Source organism: Merops nubicus, unplaced genomic scaffold, assembly GCF_000691845.1.
Source record: "Merops nubicus isolate BGI_N331 unplaced genomic scaffold, ASM69184v1 scaffold11254, whole genome shotgun sequence".
In the NCBI taxonomy this organism is placed as follows: domain Eukaryota; kingdom Metazoa; phylum Chordata; class Aves; order Coraciiformes; family Meropidae; genus Merops; species Merops nubicus.
In genome coordinates this window covers 54293-82143 of record NW_008603631.1, presented here as the reverse complement: position 1 = coordinate 82143, position 27851 = coordinate 54293, and the positions used below count along the sequence as shown (strand labels likewise).

The 27851-nt window shown below is 40.6% G+C and overlaps 1 protein-coding gene across 1 annotated transcript in view; it reads right to left on the bottom strand.

Moving 5' to 3' along the window:
- The window catches only part of LOC103771438 (cytoplasmic dynein 1 intermediate chain 1-like), a gene marked incomplete at its 3' end in the record, with an annotated part of 55485 nt that overhangs the window by 15643 nt on the left and 11991 nt on the right, over positions 1-27851 (bottom strand). Inside the window, exons 3-5 of the mRNA XM_008938736.1 lie at positions 24096-24258; positions 22851-22950; positions 17378-17503 (exon numbers count right to left, since the gene is read on the bottom strand). Coding sequence (XP_008936984.1) covers positions 17378-17503; positions 22851-22950; positions 24096-24258 — 389 coding nt within the window. The remainder of the gene's footprint in view (positions 1-17377; positions 17504-22850; positions 22951-24095; positions 24259-27851) is intronic.

Here is a 27851-nt window from a genome sequence, read left to right as displayed (position 1 = left end):
AGCAGTCAACATCCTCCATGTATTTAAAATAATAAATAAACCCAAACAAACACTTCTTCAAACCAAATGTCGGAATCCTGTTTAATGAAAAAAAAAAAAAAAGGAAATTTATACTTGGTTTTGGTGTGTGTAGACATCTACAAGAGTATGGACTGGAAAGAACAGATTGCTTTATTCAAGAGAAAGAAAGGAGGGAGGGGGGCCCAGTGTGACAGGAATATTAACTTCAGTGCTTGTTAAAACATGAAGGATTAATGGTAGAAAGGGAGGGAAGAATTGTGAATGTCTCCAGTTTAGGATCTTCAAAAATGTTTGGGGATTCTAAGAATGTCTCACTCGACCACATGAAAGCTACACAGAGAGACTAGGCCACACGACTGCTCTAAATCCAAAGCTGGTACTGCTCCACTTACACCATCAAACCAATGGAGCTGAAATGTAGCCACAAATTAAATTTATTTTTATTGAAAAAGTAGTAAGTCCTTAAGAAGAAGGAAAAGAGTATGACAGGAAATGCAGCTCTTTCATAGTTGAGCTTACAGGGTAGGTAACTGACATCTAACCTCAGTATGGACATCTGAGCATTGCAGCAGAATCCGAGCGGTCTGCCCAAGTCTGCAGAAAGGCAATATTCAGCCTCATGCCTTCATTTTAAGCAGGGCTTAAAGCCAAAGCTTTCTACTTTCATCTCTGTCAACTGCAGGTTCAGCCCATGTAACTACAAGAATAAAATACTCTGAAAAAAGTCCACAAGCTGCTTTGCCCAAACAGAGTCTGCACTTCAGCTCTTTTGGAAAGTGCATTTGCTAATATTCAGTCGGTGGTGGTGTGATGGCTCAGCAAAGCAGCAAACCTGCTTGCTGTGTTGCAAAAGCAGATAAACATGACACTTCTCAGACGTGATACAGGGAGATTCTGCCTGCCTGTATCCATGTGTCATGGTTTAGGGTCAGGGCTGCCCCCAGACCGGTAACAGATGCTCTCTTTAACCCTCCTTCCCCTCCCCGCAAAGGGAAAGGGAAAAGGAATAGGGGAGAGAGACTTATCGATTACAAAACAGCTTTAATACTATGGCTAATAATAACAGTAATAACAATAATAAAATGGAATATGTACAAATATACACAAAACCTAACTCCCCACCAATGGCAACATGTCACTGTCACTGCTGGCTGGAGAGCAGCCCCCAGGGAAAAGTCCCAGGCTGGACTCAGTCACAGAGGGCAACTAGGTACAGGAACTATCCAGCTCTGGAACTCGTTTCAGGAACACACAGCTTGGGATCAGAGACAGAATGGATGAAGTCCTCCTCAGATGCCAGACATTGCAGGAGCAGCAAAAGCAAGGAAGAAGGCAAAAGGGAGACAGAAAGGAAAAGGAAGGGGCAACGGAAGGGCTTGCCCCTCATGATTCTTAAGTTAGAAGAGAACTAATTCTGTTCAGTGGTTTTGCTTTTCAGCTATGTCTCTTCTAATTCACTGCACTTTCTGAAGTTAACGGCACATTTTTGCAGACAGTGTCTGCTTCTAGAAGTAATAATGCTCAATGTTTATTGTAGTTGCTACCAAGGATCGGTGTGTGGAAAGGCTCTTCCTTAATACTTGCACCCATGCAGACCAAGGTCACTGCTAAATCTTTTGTACTATATTGAGGGTGCAGAAAGAAAAAGGCTGTGTCTGTGGGGAGGAGTGGCCAGGACAGGTGACCCTAAACTGAACCAACAAGGCATTCCATCCCGTATATCATATTTGGTACAAAGCCGGGGGATCACAAGGGTCAGTCTCCCTTCTTCAATGGCTGGTGTCTGAGGAGGACTCTCTCTGTTCTGCCTTTGATCCCAATCCATGTATTCTAGAACTCAGCTCCTGAATCTGGTTCCTGTCTGCCACTGAGTCCAGTTGAGACTTCCCCCAGAGCCTGCTCCACAGCACCAGTGGTAACAGTGACATAATTGCCATCATGGAGGTTTGGTTCAATATTGAATTTGTATATATTTGTACATATTTCATGTTCTTATTACTATTTTCATTAAGGCTGTTTTAGTTTTCCAATCAGCAAGTCTCTCTCCCTTATTCCCTTCCTCTTCCCCTTTACAGAAGGAAGAGGGATTAATAGAGAGCATCTGTCATTTGTTAGTGGCCAGCCCAGCCCCTAACCCCTGATACAGACTTTATTCTTTAGACTGACAATTGGAGACTTAAAGCCTGGAGAAATAAGGAGCAGTTTCATAACAACTGCACATCAAAACCAAGTTTTACTTCCACCCAGCTACTTACATGCTAAGTACTCAAATTTGTCTGTTTTCTCTGATAAGGACCTGTCTGCTTATCAAATTGCAGAGACAAATCCTTAACATCCACCTGTGCCTGCTAGAGTATTATAACCTAAATAAAACAGACAAACCTCCAACAGTTATACAAGGGTACTCTTAATTATTTTGATTAAATTATTCACAAGCCTGAAGTGATGGGTATGCACCCAGAGCAGGTGGAACACAAAGACCTTCTGCCATCCCTGCTCATACCACAGGCTGGCCAGAATTAGGAGCAGATGGTAGGTGTCAGCTCAAGCATGATGCTCTGGCACTCTGCTTGCAAGCAGCAGGGCTCGCTAATTTCAGCAGAGTATTAGCCAAATGCTTCTGGACCAGAGCTGCTACACATGCGGCCAGCTTAGGACATGGGCAATGGTGTCACTGCCTGCAACCTCCTGTAACTACAGCTGCAAGTTCTTTGGGACAGAGACTGCTTTGTTATGATGGATTTCTAACAAATTTCTTTCAAAGGCATCTCAGTCTGGTGAGGACCTCTAGAACTGATCAAATAATATTACATGAAAAATGTACTAAGTGCAGTGGTCAGAAATGCCCTTAGGTAAGAAGAAGTTCTTAAGCTGAAGAGTATTCAGTTCCTTCTGAAAATGTAAGGCTGGTGGCAGAATGTCCCTATCAACTACCAGAAAACCTTTAGAAATCAGTCATCACTTACCTGGAACAATGACAAAACAGAAATTGCCTGATGTGTTTCTGCTGGCACTTTTGATTGTGTTAACTCGTGGTTGCTGTTTTCATAGAAGGAAGTGCCAAGAGATTTTAGAAGTTAAAAATCTTTGGTGAATTGCAACCTGAATAACTTTCTAGTGATAAAACCTCATTAAAATTTTGCACACATTTATATTTAGTCACTTTGACTTCTGTTTTAGAAAACATCTCAAACACAAAAGGTGTCTATCAACACATCAGCTGGTCAGTGAGACAAAGGTATTTAGGTGTTGCAAAGTGTACTGGCATATCCCATTGCCTGCCTTCCTCTTCATCTTCAGGCACCTAACCACATTTGTAAATCTAGCCCAAAATCATTGGAACATAAATTAACATCTTACCGTCAGCAGCCAAATTTCTGAGTCAGCAACAATCAACTCCCAACTGTATTTCATTGCTAATTCAGGGCAAGGTCTGAGTCTTCCATTTTCAGCTTGCTATAGAGAATGTATACAGCTTTCCTTTCAACAGCAAGTGATATCAGGTTGCATTGTTTACCTTACATCATTCCCCCCCCCCAAAAAAAAAAAAAAAAAAGGCTTATTAGATTGTACTTCTAATATTAAAGCACTGTTTAACACAGGTAGCTACTCCAAATAACGAATCTCAACCAAACCATGACCTCCATCTTACTCTAATGCGACCACCCTCCCATGGAAGTGGTCATGCTATCTGCGTTAGCGTAGTTTTCATCTGGACTCAGAAAATCAGTAAGATCAGTTACAATGAACAGTCTGAAGTAATTCAGGAAGGGACAATAACCAAAGAGAAACAAAAGATTTTACATTGAACTTCCCAGCTCCACTGAAATGCTTAATTCTTCATTCCCTACAAACTCTAAAGAAATATTCTTAAGAACACAGTCTTTGCAGAATTTTAGGGACACTTTAACTAAGTCACCAAAAATTGCTGTAGCAAATACCTATAATGCTATGCACTAAGTTTTGAAAACTATACCCTATGCATGATCCAATAATAATATAATAAGGAATGAAAATGGATGCTTCCCTAATCCTTTCTCTTTAGCATTTAGCTCATTTTGGTGAGCAGGGCAGAGACTGAAGCGTTCAGTGCCAGAACGTCCTGAAAGAGGCAGAGTATTTAGAATAGGACAAATTTGTAAAACCTATCTCTGTCTGCATAGCCTTAAAACACTATTTACATTTCTGTGCATTATTATCCATGCATGTGGATGGCAGAATAGAGATGACAAAGTTAGAGTCCACAGCAAAAAGAAAAGGAAGTGTTCAGTTTAGCCTGTTTTGATCAATATATTAATCATTATATCTCTCCGCATTCCTACAGGTTTGGGTTCCTTTTTTTTTGGGGGGGGGGAATATTTTAAGTATTGGAGAATGAAATACAGATCTTGAGGAGCACAATCTCAAAAAAAAACCCACACAAGCAAAAGCCCTGTCTAAACATTACAGTTAAGCAACTCCAGGCAAAAGCATCTATGAAGGTGAAGTCAATTCTATCTAGCAAATGCCTGGGGAACCTGGCTGGAAGGGACAAGTCCAGGAGTTCTGGTCACCTTTCCTGAATTACTTCTGCATATTCTCTAATATAAACAGTCTTGGCAGCTCAGATCCATGCTCATAAAGTGCCTCAGCCATCCGTCTAAGGACCTAATTTTCTTCTTGCTGAACACCTCTTCTGCAGTCAGAGTCTACTTTCTGCTGGAACCACAACATGGCCTCAGGAGCGAGGCTCAGGAGTCCCTATCCAGGGTGGTTCCCATCTAGCAATGTGCAAAAGCAGAAGAGAGACCCCCAGAAAGTGATGTATAGGCTAGGCTTGCCCAGCATCTTGGTGTCCTGGACACCAAACTTCACAGAGAAAGCACAACAGGTAATCACTTAGTGGCAAGTTCTGGAAAGGCTGGGTTTTACAGAGCACACAGAGATAGCAAATTCCAGACTTGGAGTACAGGAATAGAAACACGAGTTGTTCTTGAGCTGTGGTGGTAGCTTGGTGGTTTCTATAGCAGCAGTTCCCCAAACCACGCATTTGATCAGTCAAACTACACGAAGCCACAGATGAATTAGAAGCCAGTACAGATGCTGCAAGAACAATTATCTACAACTCAGCCTGTAAAGTTGGCCCTCATAGTCACAGCTGCTTATAAAGGAGTTGCAGATAAATCTCAAGTTCAGCACTTAGTCCAAACCCTCACAATAAATGCACAGACCTTGAGACCTCAGGCATGGTCAGAAGATCAGACTTACCAGACCAAGAACACTTTAAAGTCCCCACTGAGGAAAGAAGTTATTTATACTTAAGTACATCTTTTCTCAGAAGTCCATAAACTTGATTGTAGTTAATTCTTCTACGTTCTGCATGACTTCAATGACTCAAAAGCCTGCTCACAGCCAAGCAAATTGGTAAGTGCTTTCCTAAACAGGCAATTTCTTGATTCAGGGCTTCTGAGAGCCAGTGACCTCCTTTCAGGGAAAAAGCAAGTATGCCCTGATGTTCAGCTCATTCCAGGGAGACTGTAAAATTACAGACAGTGATGTCCCAGCTGACTTCTGCATAACATTAGAGACATGGAAGGGAAAAGGAGTATGAGGTGTCAAAGAAAGACTCACTGAATTGCCAGGGTTAGAAGGCACATCTACAGATTGTCTAATCCAGCCCCTTGCTCAGAGGAAGGTCAGTTGGAGCAGGTTGCTCATGACTCTGGGTAGTTGGGGTTTGAGTATGTCCATAGATGGAGACCTCATGACCTCTCTGGGCATCCTGTGCCAGTAATCAGTCATTTTTGCAGTAAAAGTTTTTTTCTTATATTTAAATGCAATTTCCTGTATTACAGTTTGTGTCCATTGCCTCTTGTCCTGTCACTGGGTGCCACTAAGAAAAGTCTGGCTCCACCCTCTTTACTTTTCCATGAAATATTCATACACATTGGTAAGATCCCCCTGTACCTTCTCTTCTCCAGGCTGAGCAGTTCCAGCTTTCTCAGCTTCTCCTTGTGTAAGGAAGGATCTGGTCCCTAGGTCATCTCAGGGGCCCTTTCCCGGACTTGTTCCAGTATGTCCAAGTTTCTTTTGCACTGGTGATCCCAGAACTGAAAGAACCTCTACTTACTGGACCTCTCTACTTATCAAAGACCCCACAACTCTTTGTCTGAATGGAGCTCTGCCTGATTCTGGAGAGAGAGAGGTCACTTGGTTTTCCAGATTAAGGCTAGGGAGCAAAGCAACAACAGTATATTGTATTTTACTTATTTCTAAGCAATTGGCATTTTGTACTCTGTAGTCTGTGTCACTTGGGCAAACTTCTATCAGTTCACTGTCAAAATAATTACAGTAATCTTTTCTTATCTTTTTGATTTAATTGTAGCTTCTAGTGAAGACTGACAGGCTATTATATTTGCCCAAATCCATCACTTTCACTGATGTATCATTTATAAGTAGTGTCACTACATAATTGAAAATAATTGAAAATTAATTAAACATTGCACATAGATATGAGGATTGAGAGACTGAGAAGCACAGATAAACAGCTATCTAGTGGGAGATATTACAGGCAAGTCTGTATTTAAGAATGAGGGTGGGAACATGAGTTGTCTTTGCACTGTTCATGTCTCCTACAGTGACTTACTGTACAGATTCTGAAAGCAATAGTCTGTCTCTGCACTCACAGAGCATTTGGGAGCAGCTAAGGCCATACACAAAGAGATGACTACTTGCCATTATAAACCAAATTTTTAATTCCCCTTTCTCTGAACAAACCTTAGTTTCCTAAAATTTCACATCCCACTTGCCACACCTGCAAGGCCCTGCTGTTTGGTTTCTGCTTTTTTTTTTTTTCCATGAGTAGTCTTGTAGAGGAGGAAAGAATGAGATAAGTGTTTTTCCAGTCTCAGGGTCAAAGCCTTAGTTACAATAAGTTAGTATAGTTATGGCAGCCTAGATTTGCTGACTCCTGGAGTAACAGAGGACGATGTCTTGCTTGAAAGCAAAGCTTGCCTGGGTCATCCACTCTCACTAGTGATGGGACATTTTATAATACTTCATTATCCTGCCAGGAAGAATGGATTTACCCCAGACAACTCATGCAGAACTGCTGTTTGCCATAACTCCCATACTTTGTTAACTCAGTCCAAATTTCTCTTAGTCTGTTTATTTACAGATATAAACATGAGATAGCAAATGTTAAGCTTGTTCTTCTCCCCATGAAATGACTGGTAATTCAGCATGTGTTCATGAACAATATGGAACTGAAGCAGAATTTATATTTATCTTAGCTACAAAAATAATAAACTTTATAAGAGCAATGAGAATGAATTAATCATAGATCCTAATGCACTCTAGCACATTTTATTGTAGAGATAATAAAACACTGATCTCTCCAATATGACAAGGTTTTAAAAGCCTATTGTGTCTTGCACACAGGACATTTGCTTGTCATCTCATGCTACAATAAGTATACTTTAACTTTTCTTTTCAAATTATTTTCATGATAAAAGCAATCCCATTTTAATAAAATTTTTGCCAGATAGGTCTGCTTTGTGAAAGTTAAATCTATGGTATTTGTCATGATTCACGCTCTGTTATTATGGTTATGTAATGGCTTGTGAAATTTTCGCAAAACACTATGAATAACTTCATAAGGGCACTTATTACTAGCAAAGGCTTACTTTTTATAATCCTCATTATAGTGACAGCAAATATGATACCATTATGCAGAGTAACACTTGTACAAGAAGAATTACTGGCCAGTCTCTGAGGGGGCTGATAAAGCCTCCCCTCTTTGCCACTTTCCAGAAGACCCTCTGCCCCACGGGAAACATCTTCCAAGGATAATATCAGGATCTCAGCCAGTCAGCATGTGCTTCTGTTTTCCCTCTATGGGAAGCAGGGAGCATTAATCATCAGTAAATCAATGTTGCCATTATACAAAAGTTCTTTTCAGGGAACTACTTGTCAGTCATCCAGCCATGGGGCCAGAGGGCGGAAAACTGTTGATTTTAGACCTAAGGCAGAGGACAGTTGTATCCTGGGCTGTAATGATGGATTCTTTGGCTTCTGGGGCCTTTTACAGCGCTTTAGAAGAGTAACTGTTTTATATTTTGTGCCAGGTAACATAGAAAGAGGCTTCACTCCTCACATAGAACTCCCACAGAGACAAAAATCATGAGGTGAAATAATTTTCTCGAATTTGGACCAAATGTATTCTCCATTGCAAGTAGCTTGCACTGTGAAGAGTTACATAACCCAAATAGAAAAGTCATGCCTATGGCTGTTAATATATCATTTGCAGTGCAGCTAGGGAATTGCATGGTATTTTATATCCTTCATGGAAAAAAATTCTGTGGAAGGATCCCAGTGACTTACTGATTTCACATCTGATCCTGCATTCCTTGTTCACCCAAAACTTTTAGCACTGGGAGTTTCAGATATATAAGACAAACTTAAAAATGTGATGTTCACATCAACAAAGGAAAGGCTTGTTCTTTTTCCCCTTCCTTCCTTCCTTTTTCTTAAAATATTTTACACTACGTCATGTTGAAACATAACCAAATCAACAATACTAACCTATAAAACACCCTCAGGAACAATTGCAGGACTTGTTAGTTTGTGTTTTTTTTTTTTTTTTCCTCTGTGATTTTGGTATAGTGTGACAAATTTGCATTTTTTTTATAAACAGAGTTTTTAAAAATTCTGAGTTGAATGAATAATGTCATATGTTTATAACTATCAATAATCTAAGCCATCTGCAAAGGAATGGTTTTGCAAAAGCATCTCTTTCAGGACACTGTGGATTTTGTCACTGCTTGAGGTTTTGGCAAACCATCAATATCTCTGTAATTTTCTGTTATGAAATATAGGTTTTGACTGAGTTATTTTCTTTCTGTAGCTAGCTAAAGTTTTAAAATACTTCATGACTAACTCTGGAAATTCAAAGGTTAAGTTTTCTCCAAATTGCATTATTTGTATATTGCGTATTAGATAGCAGTAATTCAGAAAGGTATTATGCAAGTTATCAGTGAAACAAAGTTTAAAAAGAAAGAATGCCTGCTATGTGAAGTGGTCAACATATTCTTTATATTTGGCCTGAAAGGAAGAATACATCAACTTCAGGAAGGCAAACAGCATCTCCAAGTACAGATTCATTACAAATCACTGTTTAACACCTACAAAAAGCACAGCACTATTGCTAGTAGTGACAGCACATAAATTAAGCATATGACAATATACCCTGCCCAAGAAAGGCTTAGAAGAAGGAACTTTCTGAAGTTTTCTATCTAAGACAAGCAAATTTGTCACTTCCTAATTCTTTGATTCACAATTGAAACCTTGGATTCAAGTGAGGAAGATGATCCATGTTAAGCACTGGTCCATGAAAAGGAGCATTCTGTTGCTAGCAGAATTTGAATGTACAAACACAGTGCTCAAGTAATTCAGCATGTTAATTACTAATTGGGAAATTGCACCCACCTTTTATATTAGCAGTCATTTCCCAGACTGATGGGATATGGCATACAACTATGCTGGTACAATGTACACATGGGCTTTGATATCTATGTTACTTTTCACTCAAGACAGAATATACATTTCCACATTCTCAGTGCCTTTTCTGTCCTCCTCCACTGATAACTCTGAGTATCCAGGAGACAGGAAACTCTGCCTCTTGTATACTGGGTTCTCTTTGGCCCCCTCTACGAAGCTGCTGCATGCAGGTCTCTCTTCTCACCGAAGACACTCAAAACCATTTTCCAGATACCAATTTAACCTTTGGATGTGTGGGTGTAACTTCTGACTCACACACAATCTTTCCAGAAGTATTTGAGCACTGATCTTAGGCCAATTGATAGTTATTTTTAGTCACCAAAGCGTAGACTTCAACATGAAGAGCAAAAAAAGCCAGCTAGTGTCAACAGAGAACAGGAGGGAGAACCCAGAACAAAAGCCTAAGAGATAAGACATGGGCTCTTGTTTATTGAAATCCTCACAGCATAAATTGTGCTCTTTGTTTCTATGTTCCAGCCCAGACAAACACAAAAGGACAAAGGAAAAGTTTTAAAATAAGGACAGAATGAATATGTCCTTCTATTACAACCTGTAGCTGAAACGGTTCTTCCCAAGTAGCAAAGTTATAAAATCCCCAAAATTTTAATCCAAAATACTGTGCCTATGCATCTACATGAGTTATTACAGTGTGCAAATGATCACATTGTCACAAATGTAATAGCAACAAAGTGCCCTAGAGGACAGGCACAGAAGAGTTCTATGTAGCTCCACAAAGATCATCCTACCAACATAGCAGGAAATGAAACAGAAGTGAAAACAATGAAACTCTAAGTCTATGAAGAAGTTCTGCCTGACTCATTTTACATCTTGTGATCTGTTACAGGAATTCTGCAACAAATTTTGTTCCCTGGGTACTGGAGCATTCCCAGTATGGGGGCTGTCCTGTATCTTCAAAGGCAGGCATTCAGAAGTCCCCTTAACAAACTACTACAAAACCAAGCAGAATGTGACTCATATCTGCGTCTTTTGCTGACCACTTGCCCCAGCATGAAAGATGAAGCCATTAGCAGGAGGCATACAGACCAGATTCTACTGCCCCATTCCAAAGAATATAGAAAAGGTACAATGTGTTACACGACAGGAGGAGCAATCAAATTGAGATGTTTACTCACAGTGCACAAGGTAACAGAAGGAGAAGTGAGCCAGTCCAGAAACCAAGTTACCAGTCCAATTCCAACCATACATTAATAATTGCCAGAGAAAGGCATCACTACATTCATCATCCTCTTTCCACCTCAATCTTGTCCCACCATTGCTGGTAACTCTGCCTGTAGCAGAGTCAAGGAGCCCTTACAATAACTGGGATTCCTACCCAGTACATCTACTTTGTAAGATTTACCCAACTCCGCTACAAGCAGAGTCAGCTCTTATATGATTAACTTGGAGACAGGACACCTCAGGAGGTATCTAGTTGAGCCTCCTGTACAAAGCAGAGACAGCTGTGAGATTAGATGAGATTGCTCAGGGCTTCATCCAGCCTGTCTTCAAAAGACAATGATGGAGGCTGCACGACCTGTCTGGCTAACCTGCATCAGTGCTTGACTGTCCTCACAGGGAAAAGCCTTTTCCTTTCATGCATTATGAACATCTCTTCTTCCATTGTCTCTCGTTTGTCAGTCATGTACCAAGTTTCAGTGACTATTCATCATACCCATTTCTCCTCTGTAGGCCAGTGCTATTTTAATAAGTGGACACTTTAATGAAGAAGCCTTTTCCAAAGGTGGGTTTTCTTTTTTGAAAATTTGCACTCAGCTCAGAGCCACATATTTTCTCTGGGATTTCCAGCATTTTAAAGACCAGCCACAGCTACCCACAGCTCCTCTCACTAGAAACTGAGGATCTAGAAAGTCAGCTCTGAGACTGGACATGATGCTGGTTCTTCAGATTGGTTTTACTTTGGAAATTCAGAAGCTTGAGTGTTGTTTAGAGTCTGTAATTTCTTTTGCTGTTCTGAAGAGCTGAATCCTTTCTTGAAACTTAGGTAGCAGCAACAAAGTGAGGAAGCCTTTGTGGAACAGCACTGTACAATTATCAGAAAAAGTTTGCTTTATTTTTTTTAGTATTCCAAATCCACTTGATAATTAAACTTGTTGTAATACTTTTTTTTCCTTCTAAAGTTCTGGAGGTACTGAGCTCTGTTCTGGCTTCCAGAGAGAAAGAAACTCAAGGATAAGAGGAAAAGGAGGATGTTAGTCATTCATGATGTTGCCTCAGCCCACTCCACACAGAAGTCTCATGGATCTGGGTGCTCAGCACCTTCATAAGGCAGGCTGCTGGAGCAAAAAGCACATCTGAAGGAATTTATGTTGATTTTGAAAGAGCAGAAAACAACAAAGGAACCAAATCAGGGGGAAAAAAAAGGCAACGTTGGCCAATATCAGCCACTAAATATAGTCCTTCGCTTACCTCAGTGCTTCTAATTCTAAGATATGCATTTCTGACTCTATCCGTTCAGTTGAAAAGGGAAAGACCACACCAGGATAAGCAATGAAAAGTGGTCAAACACATAACTTAATGACAGTGTATAGAAGCCACTACAAAAAAGCTAAGGGAGAATGAAACATTTTGTGGTGCAGCTGAGTGGCTGATTTCTGTACCAAATCCACCAATATTTTCCAAGCATGGACAACTTTTCTTGAAATTAAAATAGAAAACACAAGTCCCATATACCACAAAAAAAACCCTGACAGTTTAGTAAAGAGATGGAACCAACTAAGGAAATCTGACTGCATGGCACTTTAGGAAAAGGACAGAAATAGCTGCAGCTATTAAAAGTGATATACTGCTGAAATATTTTTGTGATTATGCTAAACGTCAATCCAGCTCCTTGAAAGAACTCTTAAATGGTTACTGCTTCATCAGATAAAAGCTACTTCACATGTGCGCTCCTTCCTTAAAAATACACTGAATGGAGTTACTTCTAAGTATCAGATTTGTACTTCTCACTGCCCTTTCGAGACATTTGGAAAAGACATAGCTGAGAAAGAGGAAATTAATAATCTATAAATCAAAATGCAGCCAATGTAGTAATTTCTTTTTGTTTTTGCTGCTATCATTAGACTGGGTGTAGGAAAGCAGAATTCATCAAACTTTCCAAACACAATGCAGAAGCCTCCAAATCAGAGAGTAACATTCAATTTAGTTTATTTGCATGAAACTAATATCCTTAGCTGCCTTTGCCCACCCATCCTTTCTTGAAATGATGGATGTTTTGAAGCTAAGGTCCAGATACCTCAATCAACTTTAATAACCCCTCTTTAGTTCCAGAAGAAAGGAAATGGTTTGCAATATCCTAAAATGCTCTAGACCCACTGATGATTTCTTTCCCTTGTATCTTCTGCCTCTATAGATCAGCTCTAACCCCAAATCTGTAAGATCTGGTATAAGTGCAGTGCTGTACCCCTGGTAACACACTCTTCTTAAAGGGAGGGCATAATAACTCATTCAACTAGCCACTTTAGAATGAAGACAGTCTGAGTTCTTATTTGCCTCACCAGATACGTTGATTCAAAGTTTCAGATACTTCTTCAGGTCATGTTGGCTTAGAAAGCTGAGATCAGTCCAACAGGAAACAGAAACAACATCATGGGCAGAGATGAGCAGTAGTACATAAACAATGGGCATTGCATTATAAATAATCTTCATAATTAATGGGTAATGTGATTTTTATTTGTTTGCTCAGTGAAAAAACACACTATAGACATATAAGTGCTTTCTAAGAAAGACATCAAGACCAAGAAATATCGTCAACACTACTCTATTAACCAGTAGTACAGGAATGTTCACATACAAGGACAGCCCAATATATTGCATAAATTGATACAGGATTGAGCTCATGTTGAGTCAAATAATCAATAACTGTGTCATACTATTTTCATTTCTGTCACCCCCACCTAAATGCAGACCAACAGTAGCTGAGAACAGCAGTGTGAACCACTGCTTAAAATTCTCACACCAGGCCAAGGGAGAGTCAATGTGATTTCCATGTCCTTGCTGGAATTCATTCCCTGTGTGGATGCTGCCAAATCAACCCAGCCAGGGATGACTCATCCACAGGGCTTCATAAAGTACTTCTGAAAGGCTACGGTTTCACTTTTGGAATGCAATGGATTCCACCAAGAGACAGTGACGCTCCAGCATGGGGGAAGAGGACATCCCTGACTCTTCCCTACAAGGACATTCCTAGTCTGCACTCTGCAGTATTAGCTGCATGCTCAATTTATTCCTCACTACCTAAGGAAAGCATTGAGTGTTCATTCCTTTGGCAAATGATATCACCCTTCCACTTTGGTTTTGCTTCTGAGACATTTTTTGCTTGCATAGGAAAAAAAATGAACAAATTGCCCAATCCCTCACTCTTCCTTGTTTTCCCATTTCTAACCTTGCGGTAAAGAGATGTATGATGAGCTATAGAGGAAAAAATCTGTGGAGTCCCAGCTAAAATACTGTCAACACATCTCTGGGTAAAGTAGAAATATAAAAACCCCAAAGAAGGGCAAAAATAAAACAAGTATAAGAAAATAAATATTCCACAGGAGAAGAGAGCAGAAGATTGTTCTGCTTAGAAAAGATTTGACAGATCACACGGCAGTTCACATGAATTAATGATTAAACAAGTCCACTTGGCTGACAGTAATTTTTCTCATAATGCATATTAACTAAAATTGAACCCAGTATTTGTAGCACAACATATTGTAGAGCTATGAAATTTACTACGACCTACACTGCATTAATGAGCCAACAACATAATTTGACTTTAAATCAGGCAAAACAGTAAGATCATTAGTAACAATAGGTAAGGTAAACATTTACAGAATACATCAACCCTCACACTTGAGGACTGAAATAAATGTTTTTCGCTGATTTGAGTTAGGAAAAAACATCGTAGAGTTTTGCATCATTGTCTGCTATGGCTGATAGACAACTTCAGATGATGACCTTGGTTCTGTCAACTTTCAGCAAAGTCAGTGGGAAAGCCTATAGTTCTGATTATGACAATTTCAATGATCTAATGTAAGATTACAAATAATCATAGAAAGAGGTATAGAAATTAAGGAATTATTTGGTAAACATCTCACTCAAATCTGTATATTATACCAGGAAAAACTTCACAGTTCCTAGCTTCAAGAAGATAGATACCAGATGTACCCAAGAGGTATCTAAAGTTCTGCCTGCTGAAGTTCAGCCAGCTTGTAGCTGTCCCGAGATGTTTCATTGATCTGTTGATGTTATCAGAACTCCTGAGTCGGAATTTCTTACAAGTTCCTTAGAAATGGCTTCATAAACCAATTTATTAATTTGGCTTCTTAGAAGTGGCTTGCATGAGTTCCTCAGCAGTCACATCTGAAATGAGCTTCTACTTGTCTGTATCCTGCTCTGTGAGCCCAAAAATTGAAAGGCTAAAGGTGTATTAGTCAGCACCATATAGTATTTATTAAAACAACATTTTTATAGAAAGTGTTTGGGAAGGAAAATGGTAGTCTATTGGGAAAATACACTCAAAGTACTATGTTTGTCCTATCTGGGCAACCTAGCTTTAATGATAAGGTGTGTGTTCATCTCTGGCTGCTGGGCGGGATTGTTATAAAGTCGTGTATTGCAGAAGCCAAACTAGGCCTGTCTCACAGAAGAACTAGAGAAATGACTGAATCAGGACTGAATAAGGCAATGTTTCTTTTGCAAAATGGTAATATAAATTATATGGGCTGTCTAATAATACAGTTGGTTTTCACTGACAAACAGAATAATATGATGACCTACAGAACTGAATTCCAGACTCTGAGCTAAGTTAATTTTTTTCTTCTTATTTTCCATCTGAGTCAGTTAGAACAAAACCCGTGTTCAAGAGACCAAGACTCGTGCTTTTTGCTTCCCCATTTAAACTTATGTGGGTATCCTCAACTGATCTGAGTTGCAGAAGATATTCCATGTCAGAAGCCCCATAATGGTGGTTCACACATGATTACAACTCATAACAGAATAATAATGCAAGTTATCTGTGGACAGTTTGGCCAAGAAAACAAACATTTCTTGTGGACAGAAGAACCAATTTAATTTAACTGAAAGTTGGTGAATCCAGGATGTATGTGAAAGCACAGTGCCATATGTGTCTCTCAATTCACAGATTTTAAGGTTCCAGTTCTAAAAACGGGCACATCCAACTTAATGGGAGAACTGGACAGAAGCTCAGCCAGGCCAAATCTCTGTATACCACTTTGTCCTATATGTGTTTTTCTGTTGGAGAGTATAGCCTGTCCCAGTGTTTTCAATTTAATGAGTCATACCTCCCCTGTTTAAGCATACCTACTTTTAAAACTAGATAGAATTTTTAATTAATGGAACATCTTGTTATGTCTGTAGTCAAACTCCTCTTTGTGTATTCAGAAGGGCTACTCTGAATCTGGTTATTATCTTGCAAAATCAATCTAGTTTCAGGATTATTCTTCCTGAAAATGCAGTGGGCAATCTCTTCTCTTGAATATTTTGTTTAAAACATTAAGCCGCATGTACATCCTAGAAGAATTTGAGCATGGGATCTGAGCTAAGATCTTAAGTGGTCTGAAAGAACACATCAGTCTACCGAATATGATATCCAGAAAAGTAAAAGGTCTCATTTCAAAGGTAATACATACACACACACATATATATGTATATAAATCTGTATTGCATATTTGCTGTGCAGGCCTAGACTCCTTGAGAAGTTGTTTTTCAGTACAGCAAATTAGAAAAACGTGCCCAGAATTAAAGGTTACTTAATCGGGTTGAAGCCGTAACTTCAAATCCAGCAACTCCCTCCCGCTATGTTACATCTGATAATGCACCCAAGTCCAGACATAAACTTAGTTCAAAAAGATGTTTGGTCCTTGAATGTAAAATGACACTTAGCTTACACAATTAGCCAGGTAATACATATCCTTCCAAGAGAAGCAATTTTTACCACAGAATAATCTGCATTTTACTAATCTCTGATTGTTAAGCTTTACTTGCTGAAACTTTTCCACATGGCTTTTGAATACCGCTGTCCTGTATTTAATTACCACTGGAGGATATTAATGAAGAGGCTGGAAATGTGGCCCAAACCCTGTTCCACAGTCTGGGCAGTTTGATGGAGGTAGAGCCAATGAGCAGAACATTTCTGCCAATAGGAGGCTGTCCTGTTTCATACACAAAAACAGTGGCAAAAGATGAGTAAAGAGACCTACAGAAATAAAACATTAACTATTTTTGAATTGCCCATAAAATTCCAAAATAGTATGGTCATGAAGTTGCAGTGAATGAAGAGAAACACTGGTTTGCTAACTTAAAGGACAGTCAAACAGGAATTGGTGGAGTAGTGCTTGTAGTCAAGACCATTTTATCAAGCTGTAAGACACATGCTCAGAAATGCAAAGTGTATTTCCCAGTTTTCAAGGCAAAACATGATATTGAGCGGAACCAAGGCAAGGGTAGGCAGCTTGGAGTACAGAGGATGCGTGGAAGCTAATGTGGGTGGGAAAGCATATGTTGCTGCCTGGATGAGGAAGTGGTATACCACAGTTACTTCATAAGTGCAAGGGCTTTATAAACTGAATCTCCTAGGGACTGTTTTAAATAGATAAAGAATGACACACAGCCCTGACAGGCTTTCAGTATTGTTTGAGAAGGCTGGTTGCCCTCTGAAAACACTGGACTGCAGCTTGTACTTCTTCAAAAAATGCCTGTTTTTAACTTCAGCCTCTTCATATAAACAGCATGAAGATGAACCATGTAGTAAACTCTGTTTTCTCTAGCATGAAATTAATGGCTTCCTCGATCTTACCTGACAATGGAAAACATATTCTGGTGTGGTTTTCTTGAACTTCATGTTCCATACCAAGGCTACCCCATCAGGCTCATGTGGAGCATCTTCATTATTGTTATAAGATGCAACCATCAACTCAGGATACTAGAAAGAAAAAGCAAAATAAATAAGATGGATGATGAAGAACCTGTGCAAAATCAGATGATACAGAAATGATCTACACTAACTGTGCAACATCTGGTTTTAATTATAATACAAGCTAGTCCAATCGTAGTATTCAGCTTCATTTTTGCTTTATACTTTACTCATCCCTGACATCCTTAAAACCCCTGCTCCTTGCTCAGATCCCACAAAGGCAATGTTATTTTCTGCAGGTAATTCTGAGAAAAGACAACTAGCAGGAGATTCATAAAAGGAACATGAAGCAAGGCAGAGGAAAAATCTGAAAGCTTGAGTAATTTTAACATATTTGCATAACCATTTCTTAGTTGATTTTGATAATAAATACATTATGACCATAGTCTTGACTTGCTTTTATTCTGAAACTCACAATTTTTTCAGCATCCCTGAAAACTATTCTTTCTTATTTCATTATGTATTCTTCCTATTCACTTATGCGTAGAATCAACTTTAAAGTTCTTCTTGATGATTCAAATAGCAAACAAAACAAACATATTCTTCACAGAAGCTCAATTTTGCAAGACACTGAGGTAATCTTGTAAAGCACAGGGTGACCTCGAATTCCACTGACTCAGTAAGACTGATGCAATAAGCGCTCCCAAATCAGATCCAAATTTTCTTGTGCACTCATTTTCCACTGATGTATAGAAGTAGACAGGCAAAACACATATATATATATATACATCTCTACACGCACACATAATATCATATATGACCAGTCAGATTTTCACATTCTGATCTTGTATCATCTCAAAACACTGTAAGAAGTACTAATTTGGCCACAAAACATCAATTACTTTTGGCTTATAATATAGCACCCAGTCGTCCACTCTCACATTTGACACTAGGTTCCTCTGGTAGCCTCTGTCTTTCCCTCTAAATAGTCAAAGTAGGGCAGTGGACCTTATGGCATGTCCAGAGAAGAGCACATGGCTTCTGCAGACCAATGTGCTAGCAGCCCAAGCTCCATGGGACCTTCGCTCTCCTCTTTTAAAGTAGGAATGCTTTCCCTCAGAATTTCTGAATGACTTCCACAGGTCACTGTCACTTTTTGTTTTTCCTAGGGAAATTCCAGTCAAACTATTCACAGCTTTATAGGGGAACAACACAGCTGGTAAAGGAAGAAGGACAAAGAAACTGCCAGTAGTGCTACTGGCAACTTTGAATTCTGTCCAAACCAGGTATCTTAAAAATTAAAAAAAAATCAAGCAACCATCATCTTCTGTATCCTTATTATTTGGGTTTGAACCTCTCTGCTCTCAAAATCCATGTGGAAGAAATAATGCAGCTCCATGGAGCAGGACCTGGGAGTCCTTGTGGACAAGTTAACTATGAGACAGCAATGTGTCCTTGTGGACAAGAAGGCCAAATGGTATCCTGGGGTGCATTAAGAAGAGTTAGACCAGCAGGTTGAAGGAGGTTCTCCTCTCCCTCTATTCTGCCCTGGTGAGGCCACATCTGGAGTGTTGTGTCCAGTTCCAGGGTCCCCTGTTCAAGGGAAACACGGAACTACTGGAGAGTGTCCAGTGGGGCTTAGAATGATGATGAGGGGACTGGAGCATTTCTGTGATGAGGAAAGGCTGAGAGACCTGGGGCTGTTTAGCCTGGAGAAGAGAAGACTGAGAGAGGATCTTATCAGTGTTTATCTAAAAGGGGGGGAGCGGCGGCATGTGTCAAGAGGATGGGGCCAGTCACTTTTCAGTGGTGCCCAGCAACATGACAAGGTGCAGTCGGCACAAACTGGAACACAGGAAGTTCCATCTCAACATCAGGAAAAAAATTCTTTACTGTGAGGGTGATGGAGCACCGGAACAGCCTGCCCAGAGAGGTTGTTGTGGAGTCTCCTTCTCTAGAGGCTTCCAAAAACCACCTGGACATGTTCCTGTCTAAACTGCATGAGGTGAACCTGCTTTGGCAGGAGGGTTGGACTAGATGATCCCCAGAGGTCCCTTCCAACCCTCACCATTCTAAGATTCTGTGATTCTATAAAAGTCCATAACTATAACTTTTGCCATCATCAGCTGTTCTTTGCCATTGTGTTTACACTTCCATAGATAACACATCATGGGGTTGATGATGTTCATGATTAAGCTCATGGTTCCAAATGAGCCTGGACCCACATGTGGGAGAAGCAGCAATGACATGTGGTCACCATAGCTGCCTCTTTCCCATTTGAGTGGGCTCTGACTGTGTTGTACCTATATCCCAGCAGATCCTGGCTGCTTCAACAGCTTGCAAGGGCAATTTGGCACCCAAATGGCTTGCATGGAATTTAGAGGATGCAACAGACCAACCACCACTTCTATGTCCTTAAGAACTGAGGGAGTCATGAAAGTGGTTTAATCTCACACCTCATACACCACCTCTCTCATCTGTGCCAGCCTGCCCCCCACTGCTCTCATCCATCTCAACTCTCTCTTCTTCCTCTTCCACGACAGAGACTGCAACCACTTCTGAACAACGATCTCACGTTCTCCTTTGAAACTTTTCATCCCACGTTAGCGCAGGTCCCTGTAAACAGCATACACAGTAGGCTCTTGTGAGGTGATCTCATTTTGGCTGAACAGGTTGGGTATCGTTCACATGAGCACCTGAACCCGCAGTTGGGAAGGTGCAGATACCTTGGCAGGCAGAGGTGATGCCCTACCACCAGCGTTAGTGCAGCCAGCTAGAGCATGAAGCACCAGTTTAGAGGCCTTTTGGGGGGGGCACGCTCCTGCAGAGACTCTGATCTTACTGGTCTCTGTGTAGGTTTTGCAATCACAGTTTATGCATCTGACTGGTAATTCAGTTTCAAGTTTACACAGACGCTGAGGTCATACCTAGCTGGGCAACACCTTTATGAGGCTTTTTGACTTTTAAAAAAAACAAAGTGCAGCACCATAAATCCATGCTAGGATTGCACACTTGCTGCTTCATTCAATCTACTTGCATTTACAGAATTTCAGTCCTCACCAGATGCCCAACTGTCCCATGACTGCAACTGAAAATAAGATGGAAATGGTGCTCTGCAAAATAAAATTCAAGGCTGCTGTCTGAGAGTCGGGAGGGAGAGAGGGCACTATCCCTGAGACTCTGGCTTTCTTGGCTTTACATGAGCTAAGACACCTCCTCATGGACAGAGCAAGGTGATCCCACTCTGTCTGTGCTTGTACTCAGTCTGTTGCGCCTTTCCCTTAGACCCTTGATGAAGCATCTAAGCTGTTTTCCCTTTGCTTTGAAAAAGAATCAAGGGACTAGTGGGTTAGCTTTAATGGCATGAATGATCCCACAAGTTTGGGACTGTATTTTGCATGTGACTGGGAACAGAATAACTTGCTTAATTAATGCATCAAGGTCTTTTGTTTGATTAAGCTTCTATTTGCCTCCAGGCTGTTTTGCAGCAACAGTTTTATCACAGAAATGAGCAGTGTGTTCTGCAGTTCCCATGATTATCCAAGTTATCCTTTAGCATACTGGACACTGCTGTGTCCTGGAGCATGGGTGAGAAGCAGAGCTAGCTGTTATGTGAAATGCCTCCATCTGGCTCCAGCTCCTGCCGCACCATACACCTCAAAGCAGGCAAGAGAGGAGGCAAGTCCCTCCTCCCAAGCTAGTGTGGGGCAGTGCACAGAAGCCTCTGCCCTCGCCCCCGCGCTCGCACGGAGTCGCTGCTGGGGCAGAGAAGCCCCGGCTGGGGTGCCAGGGAGCTCAGCATGAGGAGTTAATGGAGGGCAAGGCAGGAGGGGCCACCCTGGAACAAAGAGGTGGGAAGCAGAACAAGCCTGAAGCCCCAGGGGCTGAGCAATTACATTTGGCAGTGCTCTTCTGAGGCAGCTTTTTCACTTGCTGCCCTGGGAATACAGTAAGAGCTGCCTGTTAGGAAAATATCAGATAAGAATTCCATGTAATTTCCAGCCCCTGAACAAGTGAACAACCTAAGATAAGTGTTTCCTCAGGCTTATATTTGATTTCTGTGGAAATCCATATGTGCTTAAAGGCCACCCACATCACACCAGTGCATACCTGTTGTTAAGCTGATATTTTGTATGAAAGCAAAGGGATAAAGCCTTTATTTTACATGTGGGGCAAGAACTGGATATTACAAGAAGCCTCTCTGAAGCTAGTTATTGTTCATCACAGGCGGTCAGACAGTCAGACCTACCAGCAACACTTAGTGGAACCCTCCAACTCCTCTCCTCCCTGCTGCCTGCCACGTCCCCTGTGCAGTCAGCTGCCACCTTGCCTGAGAAGTACCCAGAGGGATGGAAGCAGCCCTGCTGCCATTTACAGGGAAAAGAGAGAAGGATGGCTGTGAGAGTCACTGTGCTCCTTATCCACTGCCTCTCTCTAGCCTGCATGCACCATTTATGTACTTGGGCTTAAACACACGCTGTGTCCACCTGCACATCTAACATGGTGCAGAAAAAGCAGCTGCTTCTAAGATTAGGCTAGGCAAAGCTTGTTCTCAGTACTAGGCTGAGCTACTTCTATAGCATCTTTGCTCCCTACACCGGCTCTGGACACAGCAGGGCATGCCTGAGGCTTTGTTTGGGGCTACCAAAGCATACTGGCTAGTGTCCTCCTCAAGCAGTTTCCTTATATTGTTTGTGGACCATGGAGCAGAGTCTCCTTGATTTCATTCCCAGGGAAACTAACTTCTTTGCTCCAGACTAGAACAGGCTAAAAGGGAAAAAGCGGAGAGGATGAGGGGAGCTGAAGCAAAACTGGCACCAAATGAATCTGACAGGACCTGTGATAATGTGTGTGTGCTAATCCCAGTTCTCCAAGGGAGCAATTGATTAACCTGGTTTCTGTCCTTTGCTGGTGAGGCTCTATTTGGTTTAGGAAGCTTAAGCAGCTCTACTGGCAGTTTTATTTTGCAATATGACAATACTTTGCAGTGTACAGAAACTGGATATGTTCCAGACACGCTGCTTTAGCATGTCCCGTGACGAACTGCAGCCTCCTTTTCCAACATTTGAAGAGAGGATCCAGTATTTTTTGAAAGACCTATTTTCAGTCTTTTCAAGTTGTTCAGATACTTTCATATTCTGAGTTTCAGTACATTAGAAAAATAAATTTTATTCCTCACTACTCTTATTTTTTTTTTTTATATTATTATGTATAACTATTTATTAAGTCCAGGGATAGACACTTAGTAAATTAATTTTAATTGGCTTAATTTTAAACCTTCTGTCTTAAAAAAAATTTCATGTGCTGAAAGAATGGAGGCAGAAGGAAAACTAAAGACTTTTTCATCTTAGTAGGTTTGTTTACCTATGGTTTTAATACAACATTCTAGTTTGGAATACCAGGCTCCACATCTTACCTGAAGAGACCAATCCATACAGGTGACAACACGATGCTTTGACCAGTGCTCATCATAAAACTGACGGTTAAAGGAAAGGTTGGCTCCTGCTTGAACATCTCTGTGTGAATGCAAACAAAGAGACACTTTTTGAAGTACCAGGATTCAAATGCTGTGAAAAGCAATGTGAAAGTTTCTGACTACTTCTCAAATCTCTGCCCAGCCTGGGGAAGTCTGTCACCCTGATTTAATGCTCTCACTGACTGTCTTTCTGATCATGAACTTGCACCAAAGAACAATTTTCACATCTGTTTCACAAACCCACATTTCTTGATTTCCCACTGACTTCCTGACTCTTCTGGCTCCTCCTGGGCCACCTCTGCCACCTTTGTCCCTAGGACCAAACCTGGCCCTGGCATTCAGTTCCACCTTTTCTAAATCTTCACCTCCAAGCTATAATCAAATCTCTCTTATTTTTGATTCCTGAAGTCTTAACAGCACCTCCTGTTGCGGTGTTGATGCCTTCTGGCAGCATTAGGATGGGCTGAAGCTCAGTGCTGGACCAACGTGTCCTCACTGATGCATTTAGCTGGTCACAGGAGCGATGCTCTAGAGTAACCTCTGGTAAGTAACTTCAGTGCAACGCAGCTACTGATTTGTCATGAGGCTTCAACAGATACGCAGCTGTTGAAATCTAAATACTTCCTCTGCTACTAATGAATTTTGTTTCTTCTACTCCGCTATCAATTGCTGAATACACAACCTTTCACCTCTTAAGTGTTTAAATTGCACACACTTTGGGAAATTGTAATTTTCATGCACACAATGCAGAACACAGTGGGATCCATTACAGGACTGAGGCAGTAGCAGAACATAAACAACAGCAGTTTGAATCTGTAAAAATATAATGATATAAGCACATTGGAACGTACACATGCACATTCACATATACATGTGTGCACACATTTATCTATTTCAATTGTTAACGTTTTTCTTCAGAAATTGAAATCTCACCCCAAAAAATTAAACAAAAAATTAAACCACCTGCATAATACATCAAAGAAAAAAACCCAGAGCAGTAAAGCATGAAACTATTTTACAAAATAATTTAGGCTAACAAAGTGACCTAAGCCTTAGAGGTTTTAAGTTTTTCTTAACTATAACTAGAAAAAAAAAAATCTGTTTAGTTTTAAAATTAAGGTTTCCTGGCACTGGAATTCTATTTAGGAAGGTTATTTTAAAAAAACAAAGAAACCCCAAACTGACCCATCTTTCTCTTCTACATCTCTGCCACTGTAGTCAAAGAAGATGTCTGAATCTTCAGCCAAAGCTCGCTCAATTACACGTATTGTCCGGTCAAAAAAAATCAGGAATTCTTCTGAATGGAGAACTTGCTGTTTTTCTTCTTCTGTCAGTTCTCTAGGAGGAGCTTGGGAAATGAATAGATGTGATTAGAACTATGACATTTCACCCCTTTCCCAATGAATCAACATCTCCAGTGGGCTTCTTTTGACATGAAAGCTTGCCATAGCAATGTTAGCACAAAAATCAAAGCTTTACTCTTAAAATCATGACTAAGAATTTTTTAGTATATCTAAACATACTCCTGTATATTCCCAGAATGTAGCACTTACATAGAAGAGATCCTATATCTTATATATTTATTATTCTGAAGTGGAAAATACTTAAACCCTCCAAATTAAATAAACTTGGTGTTCCTATTTCAGGAAATGGTTGTGACTGACATTTAGGCAATACCTAAAAGTAGAACACTTATGTAACAGGGGACCTGTCAGAGAAGCTGAAGATAAAATAATCTTCTTAATTTATACTACAGTTCTTTGTATTCAAAGGACTCACATAATCTCTCCCTTTGCTTCTTCACGTTTCTCCTTGGTGTCACTGATAAATTCTTTGCTGTAGAGCTTTTGTGAAGCAATAAAGTAAATAATCAAAGATATTCTCTAAGACAGCAAAATCAAAAGTATCTGCCCAGAAACCAGTTCCTTTAAGACGGTTTTATTCCTTGCAGAGGAATTTCAAGAGCCAGAGCAACAACTGCCACTGACCCATAGGCAAACCTGCCCTGGGAGGGGGTAGGAGCCATCTCTGGCACCAGGCAGGATAGCCTGGCCCCCACAAGATGAAGTTGCTCCTTTACACGTACACATAGATGCTGAACCTTTACTTCCAAACCAGTATTTCCAGTATGGGCATTTGTTTGAAAAATGCTCTCTTTACAGGATGCACCAATGCTATGTCTCCATCAGTTTAATGACCTGTTGGTAAATACCAACTCAAACATGAGTATTGGAGGGAAGGACATTGAGATGCTGCTATTGTTATGCTGTAAAATTCTGTTCTCAATATGAGTAGCAGGGTCATACCGATATCGTAGCAATGTTGTCTATCGACTATGCCTTTGTCTACATACTTTTAAACCAGCATTTTACTTATATTTCAGAATCACTTTATTTCAAAAAATGTCATTAGTAACTTCACATTTACACCAAACCAACCTCACAACTAGCTTAAATTCCCAGCATGAAAAGTTCTGTTGATATGATGGGAATTTTGCACCAAATTTATAAATTAGCTGCACAAACAAAATATCACAGATTTATTGCAAAATTACAGAGATTCATACTTAGATTTTAACTGGCAATCAAAAGTCTCCTGCATTTGACTTTACACTACAGATTTGAGGTGTTTACTTGTGAAAATGAGATTGCAGTCTCCCCGGGCCTTGTTGGGTTAAAATACCTGCAGCCGAAAAAGATAATTCAGTGTGGTGCCTCGGAGAACACTCCGTATACATCAAAGTTTAACTCCCAGCCCCCTCATACATATCTTATGTTTAATCAAACAACAAGTGACGCAGTTCAAAGTTGCAGATTGAAATTATTTTCCAGTTGCTGTGCCACACCACACAGCTTCTTCCAGCTATCAGGGAGATGTAGCCCTTGCTCGCTGTCTGATTTTCTCATGGTTAACCTAGATTTGTGAGCACTGGTTCCCAAGTACAGCGCCACCACCAGCCCCAGGGGCAAGGATGGATTGAAAGGTGCAACAGCAGGCAGGAGTAGTGATGTGGTCAGTGTTACTGCAGTGCTCAAGTCACCCAGGTTTCAGTGTACTTGCTTTCAGAGGACTCCTCATGGTTGGGAGAAGCTGTTAGGTTTGCCTCAACTGGTCAAAGTGTTAGCTCTGAAAGGCAAAATCTCTGTACTACACCTAGGCTGAATATAGAGGGAAGGAAAAACACAAAAGGTGGAGGAGCGATTTGGCCCTCAGGAGACAAAGCAGTTAAGAAGTTAGAAAACTTTAGCCTTTGATGATCTCCTATGGCCTTGGCCCTATGCCTGCTACCATCTGGTCCCTGTGGAGCTCCACACATCCAGAGAGTATCTACATCCCCCTGAGTAGCAGAGCAACAATTACCAAGGCAGGAGCACAATTTGCCTCTAGGTGCTTTAGACAGAAGCAATGCATGTGCAAAAAAACAGATTGACTAGCAAGAAGTACACACTGACCTATTGCAGCATCCGCTGCTGAATAGTAATTGGCACTAAAAGGGAACTCATCTGGCAAGGAAGCTTGTAATGAGGCAATACCCCACTGTCACCACTAAAGCATCGCTTTCCGAGAATCAAAGACAACAAGCATGACAATGCAGCAAAATGGCATAAAAGGGGAGAAAACAACTGCAAAGGCAACTGGAAAACTCATTTTAAACTGCTCCAAATGGTAAAAATTATTTTCTAAATAAAATCCTCTCTACAGCTTTGAAATATAAATTTATTACTCAGCCATTTGCTGACTATAACTGGCAAAGAAAATACAAGCAAAAACCAATAAAAAGGGAAAAGGCAAAATGTAAACAGCTTGGGAGCTGTGGAGTGTTCACAAGCAATGGAGACACATATGACTGCAGCTGTACCTCAGCAAAATCTCTCTTGCTGTTAGCAATGATCTGTGGGAGGCCAGCAGTCTATTAAACCCTCCTCTGCATCAGAAACACCTTGGTTAAAGATTGTAGGGCATAAATCAGCTTACCTCATTCATCTGACTGACACACCAGATGCCCCCTGGTGATATTAAGCTTCATATTTTAACCTTCTTTTTTTTCTTTCATTCGGCTGCCTCTGAAGTTTTATTTGAGGAAATCTCTTCTTACAAGAATGTTAACATCATTACTTTTTCCAGTGTAAAATATTGCTGTAACTACTGCGAATACATGAAGTATAAGCAAGAAACCCAAAACAGATAGGCTTGTTCTTTCCAATATGAAGATTTTCTAACCATTTATCTTTCAGAGCCATTTCCATTTTCCCCTTGTTCCTTCCCCTGTGTGTCCATTACCTTGAATAAAATAAAAAGAATCTATGTAATTTTCTGCAATTTTTCTTCCTATCTGGGAGCTTACAGTTTCTTTGATCTCAGCTTTCAAGAGACACAGTCTCTCTTCAAGAAAAACTCTGAGAAACATAAGTAGCTGCTCAAAGTATTTTTTGTTTTGTCACAGAGACCTGTGTGATATGACAATATCTTCAGGAATTCCCTATAAGAATACAGCATTTGCCTTTAAGTATCTCTTCTCCCTGGTGTAAGAACCAAACAAACTGCATCTAACCTTCCATGTCTAACAAAGCCTACTGTGAGGCTTAGCTTACCAGTGCAAAAAGTTACGTGCTTATTGCCTGGAGTGCAATGAAAGCTCCTGCAAGGGAAGATTTACTCCGCTCTTGTTTCTGTACCAATAATGAGTGATTCTGCCTGTGCTCTGCTTCCCACTTGGAGGAGCTGAACCCACCTGTAGTCCCACACTGCTCACCGTAGGAGGACCCATGATGCAGCAACCATATTCTGCCTAACAGGGCCACTGGGCATCCCATCTGCCCACAGACCCACAGAAAGAGCAGTGGAATCATGTATCCACAAGCAAAGTGCTGTCCAGGGGGCTCCAGGGTTATGAGGGCAACAATATATATATCAAAGAAGGCCTGTACTCATATTAATGTG